The following is a 12,004-nucleotide window of genomic DNA, read 5'->3' on the forward strand; positions in this document are numbered from 1 at the left end:
GTTTCATCCCAATCAATACGAGTCTATTGATCACATTTGAGTCACGTGACTTCACTCCAGCGCCCGCACCCTTGGACCCATGTGTCATTGTCCACAGCGAACATAGCGCCTACTTTTCAATTACATGTACAAGTATCTGCCACAAAAAATTATCTTCCCAGAAATGAACTTTGAAATTAGGACCATCATTAATCTTTCGAGAAACTGGGACAAAACCCAGTTTCAATTTGATCAGGCGCAAACAAGAGATAAAAAAACATACAGCCTCATGTAAGCTGGGTATGAAATACATCTATAGACAAAGTTATGTTTCAGATATTGTTTGCAAGTCCGCTTTAAAGGGAAGATACAACCTTTGCAAACATCACAAAACGAAATGATCAAATTATCACCAAATACCTTACTGGATTGTTAGGGAATGACAGTCTAAAGCATCCTGTTAAATCGTGGCTCCTGACCAGCGTTGGAGAAACTTTTTTCAAAAACTGCTTGAAAACTCTTTGCTGCAAAAACTCTTTCCAATTGATTACACACCTGTGAAGGGGTACACGCCTGCTAGACTGATTCTATGACCTTACAAGTCTAGTCCCCAAAGTCTATACATTCTCCGTTTCATCTTAAGTGGGGTCAGGGAACCAGACTACAAGAACATGAATGGTTTTCTTGGTTTGTCCAGAATCAAGTCCAAAACGCGAAACATGTCATTTTGCTATATAAAGTATAACACACTAACCCTCCAAATCCATTTATTTCTGAAACTTGAAGCAAAAGCAAATGTTGTACGTTCCCTTTAAATACATCTATTAGTCTTACAATGAACCAGATGAATAGCATGTTTACATTTAATTAGAAACAATCGGCATTGCTTATGTCGGCATGATACCTCCTGGGATAACATTCTATACACAGAGATACGTAATGATATGCCCATGATAGTCGACACATTCCACGCAGCGACACATTCCACAGGCTTTAACAACCCAAGGTAAACGGCCGCCGTAAAGTAAACAAGACCGTTTATTTCCCCGACAATGTTTCAAAAAGTTAAACAGTGATACAGCAATTCTTAAACACGTTTGGGTTGGGATTAATTTTTACACCAGTTTGAGCGTCTTGAGTTACACATCTCTCGCAAGGAAAACTTGATGATCATATTCAGAATAAAAAAAAAATCATATTTGCGTAGTAATGTTTTTTTAACGATAATATACATAATGCAGTTACTAGTACTAGCATGGTTGGCCATACTTTGTAGTTTGTGCTAAACAATGGCCGTACCACCACCCTCAAAGTTAGTGTAGGCAATACTGTGAGCCTTGTTGGCTGGGTTTGGAGTTCTGGTATACTTGACCCCTAGACCAGGGGCGGGGTTCGCTTGTCCGGGGGCGGGGTTGGCAGCAGCCCCAGCAGTTTGGGCGTAAGACGGCAGGGAGGCGGCCTGCTTACGGTGTCCGTTGGTGCGGAAGATCCGGCCCAAGAAAGCTTCCCAGGACTGGACGGTCTTGGTGCTCCATATCCACATACCGCTGGTGATCCCGACCACGAGAAGCATGAATGTCTTGACAAGGAGTACAGGGACTGAGGGGATCGAGAATGCCATATTGCAGTCTCCATTAGGCAGGCAGGGGTTGGCATGAGTGGCTATGACTTCCCACACCTCCAAGTTAGCCCGCTGGTAAAAGTAACAAGCGATCACAGAGGTGGCTGGCACGGTGTACAGGACCGAGAACACCCCGATCCGCACCATCAGCTTCTCCAGCTTGTCGATGTTGGTGCCGCCGCTCTTCATGACCTTCCGGATGCGGAACATGTAGAAGAAGCCGGCGAGGATGAAGAGGGTGCCCACGGCGAAGTAGACGAAGAGCGGGGCCAGCACGAAGCCAGCCAGGGCCACGGGGTCCTGGTTGCCCACGAAGCACATCCCAGTCAGCTCGTCCCCGTCCATGCGGCGAAGCGTCAAGACAATGATGGTCTTGAGCGCTGGGAGGGCCCAGGCTGCGAGGTGGTAGTAACTGCTGTAAGCAGCAATAGCCTCGTAACCCCACTTCATCCCGGCCGCCAGGAACCAAGTCAAGGTGAGAATCACCCACCAGATGGAACTCGCCATGTAGAAGTAATACTGAATAAGGAACACCACTGTACAGCCAGTGCTCTCTAATCCTTCCTGTATCAGGTAATATTCATCCCCTGCAGTGTGGCCACACGCGATGGCACGAGGTCCTGCGAACAAACGGATGATGTAGGAGACGGAGTACATGTTGTAGCACATGGACAAAAAGATGATGGGTCTCTCAGGATACCTAAATCTCCCTCGATCAATCAAGAAGGTCAAGACAGTCACGGCCGTGCCGACGAAGCAAAGGATGGACCAGATCCCCATCCACAACTCGGCGAACTTTTTGTCCGATTGCTGGAAGTACACGTCCCGGTCGCACCGAGGAACGCACGACTTGGTCTGGGGTAACATGACGAATCGCTCGTGGTTTGGACACCGTCGGTTGTCGGTGCCGTTTGGCTTGCTGGACGGGGGAGTGGGTTTGGGTATCCCACCCCCTCCCCCAGGATGAAACCCTCCATCTGGGTCGACCGTCGCTCCTGCCTCTCCCTCGTTACCACCGGACATGTTGGGTGCCACCATGCACAGGTCGTCTCTCTCCACACCGCGGGGTAACGTATCACATTTCAGGGCGTCAGGCCACGATATTCCAAAGCTCTGCATAACGGGTTCGCACTTGTCCCGAACCGTCTCGCACATAGGCCGGCAGGCCGGTATGGGGATATCCACCTGAGGCGAGCACATAGGGGCGTACAGAGAGCACAAGAAGAACCGCAAATGCTCTGAACATCCGTAGGTAACCAAGGGAGAGAATTCATGGATGCGGGGCGCTGCCTCCGCTTGAGCATCATGCCCGAAGAAGTTAGGCATCCGTGTCATGTTATAACCAATATCCACGCACATTGGGATGGTGATCCGTTGGCACTGGTTCTGTCTCTGCTCAAGAGCGCTGGCCAAGCAAGCACTCGCAGTGACGACGATTAAAATCCGCACAAGTTGTGGAATCACTCCCGCCATGTTGTTAAAAGTTCGCTGATTCGATGCTACACTGTACTATAAAACTTGGCTACATCCGTACACCAAGTGGTGTGAACACGACGGCAAGTCCTCTTGTAAACACGGATCATCTATTCATGGCTCTTAGCTTAGCAGTCTCCCCAAACACCGGCAGTTCGCATGGGAACCTGGCCGTGTGTCCGCCGCCAGTCCCGTCTTTACTCGCCGAGCACCACACCGACACTGCGCCAGAGCCCTTGTGCCGCGTGCCGACTGCCTCTCCAACGGTGCTTCACCGATCGCTTGAGGGAGATCACAGCCACTCCAGCGGCTTTGTACCGCTGCCGACTCGCCACGGCTACAGTTAACGAGCTAGCGCATTAATAATGGTAATCCTCCATGCATGAAAAAATTATCGCGGCCACTCACGTACACAAACACACACAGAGTGCAGCGTGCAATAAGTCTACAGACTGAGGAAACACTGGATGCGCGCTTCTCCTTCGTGTGGATGGAATGAAGCAGAGAGAAACTGACTACAAATCTGCTGTCGCGAGAGAGAAAAAGTTGAAAGTGTATACACAAGTAGAACCACTGCTGTTTTTGTCCAGCACTTGGCCAAGACACATGCAACCCGCACGCAAACCGTTGGAACGCGATCCGCTCAGCGTAAACAGTGTCACAAAATCTCCCCTGCTGCTCGGCTCAGCCCGACTCGACAAGGCCGATAAAACGGCCCTGAGCATAGTATCAAACTGAACTTTGCCTAATGTGGTTCCCAGACCCGCACTCCACAGAGTCAAATCACACACTACTGTACAGTATCCAAGAGTATAGAGTCTGCTTACGATTGCGAGAGAGAAAAAAATCTGGCGGGCTAATAAAAACCAATTTCGGCCTGCTGCGGGGCTCGGATATAGGCCCCTCCCACAAAGAGTGCGGGTGATCTGCCGAGTTGTTCAGTGAACGAGCAATCACTTGAAAACGCAGATATTGCTGTGATATCTATACTCGCTATCTCCGTGGTATTTAGGGGGGATTATGGTTCGCAGGTATAAATGTTGATCGAATGGTATGACTAACAAATACCAAGGTTGTATCGCACATTACAGGCGTCGGCTTATTATTGACGGCGTTGTTTGGTGAAAACACAAACGCTGAGATTGGACCGAAACTTGTTTTTAGATAAGCATGATAAAGTGGAAATGTACTAATAAAATCGAACAATATTTTGGGATGCTTCGTTACCACTGCAAAAGCAGTAACAAAGCAATGTGTAAGAGCATGGCGAAAGGAAACAGAGCATTGACGTAGAATTTTAAAAACCCAAGAAACATTGAACAACACATGATTCAAACTTAGAAGTTAACGTAGGCCTATTCTACCAGTAAAGTTGCATCCTTCTTTCGAGAAAAAAGGTGCGTTTTCAATATGGCCCGCAAAACAGACAATTGTTATTAGAAACTACAAATTCTTAGAAAGAAAGAATTAGTGATGGGACGTTACAAGAATAGAAATGTAATGGAAACTAGCTTACTGGTGTCTTTGGGGAATTATAACCCCCTCCCCTGTTCATCAACATCCCGAGTTATCTTTCCGGCTAAGCCTGTTATCTCCTTACCCGTCGCTCGGCTTTGTTGTTCCAACTTCCAAGCAAGTCATTACTTATCTCAGGCTTTTAGAACGTGTAATCCCCCCACAACGCGTGTTTTAGTACCCCCTATTATGCTAATCAACAAAACCCACATCAAACAGCCGTAGCGGCCACACAGCCGCTGACAAAAACCCAAAAAAGCCATACACCAGTCAAGGCCCACAAAAGCAAGAGATGTTGATAGTTTCTGAGCCATTGAGCTGGTTAAACCGATACCCATTTTAACATGACAAAAGGCGCGATAAGTTGCGGGGGAAAAGTGACCGGTTTTTCTTCGGGGACTGCGAGGCTATTCACGCGGACTGTTAACAGCGGGAGTTCCATTAAAAATCGCCCGAAAGTTCCTGACAAAAATTCAAAGGGTTTCGTCAGTCCTTTTGGGGGATCGTGAATAATAAAGTCAACGCCATACAAATAACCCACTCCTGTGGGGCTTTTGTAAAGGGATTTTTTTCTGCTGAAAAAGCAGGGGCGAGGTAAAGAATCGCGAACGTCTGTCAAGTTGAAAACAGGCAATCAACAAACCCGCGTCTGGAGAATAGGTTGCGATGGCACGGTCTGCCATGCCGCCCTGCCAGAGACCATGCCGTGCCGCTACGGCGGTGCGTCCCACGGGCCCCAGCCCCGCTCCTGACTTAAGTACTGTATCGATTTAATTTGGTTCAAAAAGTCAGACGGCAATCATAACACCGCAGAAGAAGCAAAAAATAGTAAAAGAAGGGGTATGGGAATCCCACGTAATGATGGCTACGTGATCCGGGCCTTATACCAGGCCTAGAATTCCAAGGGGGAAGAACGTGCCCAGTCGGTGATTTCTAGGCAGTTTGGGGTTATATCGGCACGGGGATCCAAGCAGGTTTTCACGTAAATAAAACATGCCGTGCACCTGCCGCCAATATTAACCGATCGCTATCAGAAGCTGGAATCGTGCTGTAGAATAAAAACGAAACCACCGCACTTGCAACATTGTTTTTCTCTTTAACTCAAAGTTGCGATGTAGGCTATCCAATACATATATCTGTATGCCTGATCGCTCAACTTCACCTGTTTTCCTTTCGTAACAACAATCGTGTTTTTTTCTTGACAACGAAGTACATTAACTGAGTTAATATAAGTCCAACTGCTTCAATATTGCTATAGACAGAATGTAGTTGGAAACGTATGTGATGGTGTAAATGATGGGTGGTATACGTAATGTGTTTGGAATTGGACAGGCGTTGGAAGCAAAATAACAGCCTAGAGAGGGCGCGTCCTCTAAAGAAATGGAAACACTGCTATTAAGGTGGGCGTGGCGTTTTCTAAGCACCCTTTTTAATTATTTTGTCATTTTTATAGGTCCTTGTTTTGTTGAAACAAGGAGCAGGTTGCACGTTGATTAAACTGAGATCAACTGTAGCGATCACCTTATCAAAAAGTTTGGGTTTTGTCTGAAAAAAAAACCTGTTTAGGAGACTCCTTGTTAAAGTTTTCCCTTATAAGTTCTATAGTTTCTTATACAGCCGTCTTCACTCTTTTTTTCAATTTTTTTTCGGGGGGGGGGGGACCAACTTCCTCCTGAATTTATCTCAATCCTTGAGAGATTGGCGGAGGTCCGGACTTACGACACGTTTTCTCAAGGTACCCCTAAACTAGTCTATGGAATCCCTTGCACAGCCACAGTCTGTGATATGCGAGCTGATTCGGCGATTATTATGCAAAACAAGACTGTGGATCTTGATGTCAGGATTCATGGCTGACCATTCAGCGGGCGCCTTCTATCGGGTCTTCGGTGACCCGTTGTTGTATTACAAAACCATCATACCAATCAACAGCTTTCCACAGTTCTGATCGAAATGACGTCACAATTTCTGAAGATGACACTGATTGGCTGGTGCGCGGGTTCGCATACAATTTGCATGCTGGGATAATTATATCACACGTTTGTCGTGTGGCTCTGCACAGGTGAATGTCTGATACCCAGACTACAGTCGAATACCTTTATAACAAGGTCCTTGGGACTTTACAAATTACTTTGTTATAACAGGTACCTCGTATTAACAGCAACGGAAAACAAAGCAAAACAAAGAAAAACACAGACTTTGGACCAACAATTTTGCTTGTTTTAAGCAGGATGTTGTATTAACAGTGCTCTTCTTATCAGGGTTCGATTGTATACCCCTAAACAATCCCCAGTCTCGTTAATGGTGTCTCAAACTTTGCTAGATGTTTCTTTTGCCGTCGTGTGAACAGAACACCAGAACCGTGTCCAAAACTACTAGTTACCTCGTAAACTGATCTGCTCCGGCATCAAGCGATGTTTAGCTTTCCCGGCCCCGTCCTTCAGAGGGTATTAAGTCCAGCTCACCGGGCGGTGTCACTGCGGGCGAACAAGAGCCTCCCGTCCCTCCACATCCCGTCAACCTTCCCGTGTCCCCGGACCCCGAACAACGACGGAACATTCCCTGAATCCTCGACACAAATCCCGACTTTGAATTAAAAAAAAGAGGAATGTGGCATTCTCAATTGAGCTGATTTGATCTGATGAAACGTGTCGAGATTCATTGTATTCTGTCAGAGAGCAATTGAGCAAAGGAGACAATTCAAGTGTTTATAAATGAGATACAGTTTCTCTGGATTTTGAGATGGTGTGCTTTTGTTCATTTCTGTTCAATAAATTGATGCGAAAAGAGTCACTTGTTCAATGTAGTGGCGCTAGCGGGGGGGCGCACGGGGGAAGCTCCCCTCCCCCGGTTAAAATCTTGAATTGAGAATTTTTGCCCCCCCCCCCAAAAAAGTTGTGTTCTGGATCCGCCCTTGCATGCTTTAGCTTGAATGCAGCGCGCGTTGGGTATGCTCGGAATTCCCTGGGTAGCACTGCCAATATTGCCAAGACTGGAATTGAATCATCTTGTTGATAGCGACCGGCTGTACAAGGGGAATCAAATTAAAATTCAGTCTTGTGCCAAGACTATGTCCCCCATAGCCACGTGGGACCAACTCGAGAGTTTCATATCATTAATAATCCATATATCAGTTCGTGCATACGGGCCTCCTTTCCCTCTTAATTACGAAACATCTGTGTAAGGGTTTTTCATCAATAATTCATCCGGGTTTTTATTTTCAGGAATCCGAAAGCCAGCTGCAGCCGTGATTTCATCTCAATCAACTCCGACGTGCCCCGTCAAGGCCACCGTGGATTATCGGTGAAAAAAAGTGGTGCATGTTTACATATCGCCATTATTTTATTTTTCTAAATACTGAAAATCCAAAGACATGTAAGGAGACATTCTGGCGATTAATTTTGTTGAGAATTACTATTGAACGCTCTGAAATTTATGGAACAATAAAACTATTTGAGAAAAAAAATGTGTTGCTTTAAAAAAAGTGCCCGTCTGTCTGTTTTTAAAATAACTACAAAACCATGAGGCCAATTTTGAAAATGTTTGATTGTGCAGATACTCCTAAGCCTTGGCCTCAACCCCTATGAGTTTCATTTAATTTCAGTCACGCATCACTGCACAATGATCAGTTGATCACATCAACATTTTTTGGACACTGTGACCAAGTTCCAAGCCTGAATCAGTTTCAGTTCTGTGTTATGTAAGCTGTGCAAAATCCTGAATGTTGAGAAAATAGGCTGCTGTGGTTTGGGATTGGAATCATTTGCAAACTGATGTCTTGCCATGATGACTGATAGCCAGGCAAATGATTCCAATCCCAACTGCAGCCCTTTTCACATCATTAAGGGTTTTACACAGCTCACTTTACACAGTACTGAAATTGAATAAGGCAAGGAACTTGGTCACGTCGTCACAGTGTCCGAAAATGTTGTTGTTATCAATTGACAATTGTGTAGTGATGCGTGACTGAAATTAAATGAAACTCATGGGCCTTATTCACGAGTCGGCCATATTGAATTGAAAGTGAGGTCAAATCTTCATTTTTGGGAACTTCTGTATAGAACTGAACGCACTACGTTACAATAATACAAGTCTGCTCTGATGAATAATTTAAAATTTGTGATTAAACATACTCTTAATGTTTTAAGCCACGTTTAAAAGAAAACGAAAGTGAGGCTAGAGTGAATAAATAGTCTGACACCATCCCTTCAACAGTTCACAATTTATGAAACACATTCAGGGAACACGACAAAAATGGCTTCCTCTTGAATAAGGTCCATTGGGGGTTTATTTCACGTATTTTGGGACATACTGTACAGTACTGTCGAATGGGCATTAGAGATCCAAGTTTCCCGGACTGGTATATGGAAGTTCAAATTGGCACTAAGGTCCTCGGCAAATTTGCTGCAACACTCGCAGAATGAGAAACACGAAGACTGTGATGATCGCTCCCAATTTGCCAAGATTTGTACCGAAACAGGTGGTTGCAACGACCCTGGCTACACATTTTATTGTCGGTTCCCTACGAACGCCTCTTCACGTCCTTCCAGCGGCTTGATAATAAACATTCCTTGCAAGTTAACCGCGCTGCGCGACCATAAATTTCATCGACTGTGGACTTTTAATTTTTTGATTTACCGCGTGGCGTGTCGGGGGTCGACAGGTCGCGGTTGTTTCTTGTTCCTAAAACAAGGACAGATGATGACCCAAACTGTTGCCGATGATCTGAACCTCACATTGCAATGTGGGTATGAAATTTATTAGTTTGAATGATAGAATTGAGAAAAGTGTGCTAACATCAGCTAGCAATTTCTATTTTGAAAGAATAATCTAATTATGGATCCAATTTTGGGAAATCTTTTCCTGTTGATTCGAAAAACATTTCGGTTTTGCTGTGTTTTTTGTCCATCCAAAAGCATCCTTCTGCGTTTTCGATGTAATCTTTGAGATATTTTTGAACTCGATCAGAGATTTTGATCACGGGGCTCAGAACACGACACTGTGTAAAATGCCTGTCTTGGGCTGGTACATTGTGGTCAACAGAGGTCGCTATAGCAACCACGTGCCATATAGGTCATGATGAACACTTCACAAAAACATGAGTGTAAACTCGAATATGTTTCACTTAATCCACTTAGGTCCTATGGTAGCGCTTTAGATTACGAAGAAGGTCAATAACCCACCAATGGTTCCCCAACATTTTGGTGATATAATGAGCTTGTTTATAAGGCCAACTAATCGAACTGACCTTTCAAATGGTCGAGGTCAAGGTAACGAATTCAACTTCAGCCTGCCCTTGAACAATTAAGATGGTTGTACTGCTCCAAACTCCCTTGAAATCGAAATATAGAACTGATGACCTTGCAGTGACTGTTTTATACTAGCTCGACAATGACATAAATCTTGTTTCAAGCAGAGGCACAAAAAGGGGGTATAACGATATGGACCATTATCATGTTGCGGCTATCTTGATTTTTTCCCCATTAAAATCAAATGTAACCAAAGCGACGCTGGAAGGAAAAATAGTCTGGTACCATAATGATCGACAAAGACAATTTTTTTTTGTAGTTGGGGTCTAACAATCAGCCACGTAGAATTTTCCTTTTAAAACATAGATTCTTACATTTGGGTCGGACCCTTTCTTTATTGACTTTTTTTCCAAGATGGTAACGCCATCCCACAGAACCACCTAGGCTACTCAAAACAAGTGCGAATGCACCATAATCAGGCCGTCTTGCATGAAAGTCTTGCATGAAATTATACAATTACTTACTTGGTCGTGATTGTCAATTGAAATAACAATTTCCAATTTTGTTGAAAGTCACAATGCAAAATAATAGTGACCTTTATAATGCAACTGTATCCTCACTCGTACCGTACGCACTGAGACTCGTAAAAATGACACAGGGCCAGAGGCAGGGGTGATGTATAGTGACAGGTGTGTAGAAGCCCCCTAACTTCCTAAGTTCGTAGCGCACAAAAATTCATAAAATTTCATAAACAGTGTCACTTACACTTTTTTGTCAAGTATTTAATGTATTTTGTTTGCTTTTTTGGGGACAGTTACAATTTGGTACTTACAGTTTTATGGGTGAGTTAGGGGGTTCGTTTTTGGTCAATTTTTTGTGGGGACCGACCGACCGACCGACCGACACCAAAGTGACCTAGCTAGAAGAGCTCTGTTGCCAGAGCTTAAAAACGGGCTACAGGCCAAGTCTCAAATGACAGGATTTCACAACATATTCGTACCTAAAAAGTAAGCTACTTCATTTGTGACCTGATTTTTGAAGCTTTTTAACAAAACTTTCCGAGCCAGTCCCAACCTAATTTTCTCCAGCGCGACTGGGAGCAATTTTGTTCAGGCCAAAAGTGGAACGGATTTCTCAACAGCAACTGACAGTGCCGGGGGCTTTGCGTGAAAATGCTGAACCGCAAGATTTCGCCTGAGCGCTTGCTAACTCCGTATTGTGGTTGTTGAAAGAGTGGCCATCGTGCCTGCTGCACGAGACGAAGGAGCAAAGTAAAGGAACGAAGGAGGAGACCTGTTATCCGAGGACAACATCCCAAGGAAAATGAATGATGTGTGGATGACATTCTCTGTGCAAGGATGAAGCGCTGCTCAAAAGTTCTTCAATCACGGCCATTTGCTCTCTCGGGTGTTGACCTCGACGGGGATGGTGTAGCGGGTCGACGGCTGTTTCATGCATGTGTGGCTACATTTAATAGATCAACCTCGTCCCCAGGGTGTCGAGCAGTACGCGCCCATCACTCCCTGCTCTCTCATCCTGGTATTGGATCATTTGCATGTGCAAACTTTTTGAATACGTATGCAAATGAGGAATAGTCTGGTGCCTGCCTGTGCGTTTATTTATTTATTTATGATGAATGGATTGGTAAAGCAAGTCTAGATATGGTTCTGCGTTCCTCCAATGATTTCCATCCGAGGTTGGGAATCGTGGATGATACTACTTGTGCGTCTGAAGTCCTTACAAACGATCTGGCCGCTCTGCGTTGGACAGCTTCCAGTTTATTTTTGTGGTCCTGATGGTATGGATCCCATACGCTGGCGCAATATTCTTACTTGGGTCTTACCAAAGTCTTATATGCGGCTATTTCATCCCCACTATTCCGACCATCCTTCCCCTTTCTCGGTCAATTCCAATTCTCATCTCTCACGGGTCTCGTCCGAACTGTCTACTACCTCGCGGCACCGTCGGCCGGTACTACCCCCTGCAAATCCCCGGTCTCCTTCAGTGATTCTCTCCCCTATTAAACCCCCATTTCATCCCTTTCATCTTCCCCTATCAAAAAGAAAATGTTCCAGAGAAATCTTTGCAATAATCCGGAGTCATCATCCGTTGGACAATCAGTGTAATTGCGTCGGTGGCGGGTCTACTGTCTCGCGTTACGCCGCTGGCT

General features: G+C 45.1%; 1 protein-coding gene across 1 annotated transcript; it reads right to left on the reverse strand.

Moving 5' to 3' along the window:
- Positions 1-832: 832 nt before the first annotated feature.
- LOC119729975 (frizzled-9-like) lies at positions 833-4,156 on the reverse strand. The gene has a single exon (XM_038202765.1). It carries the CDS (start codon positions 3,071-3,073, stop codon positions 1,262-1,264), a length of 1,812 nt encoding a protein of 603 aa, XP_038058693.1. The 5' UTR covers positions 3,074-4,156; the 3' UTR covers positions 833-1,261.
- Between the last annotated feature and the right edge of the window lie 7,848 nt (positions 4,157-12,004).

The sequence above is a fragment of the Patiria miniata genome, unplaced genomic scaffold (genome assembly GCF_015706575.1).
Source record: "Patiria miniata isolate m_02_andy unplaced genomic scaffold, ASM1570657v1 HiC_scaffold_22, whole genome shotgun sequence".
NCBI classification, from domain to species: Eukaryota; Metazoa; Echinodermata; class Asteroidea; order Valvatida; family Asterinidae; genus Patiria; species Patiria miniata.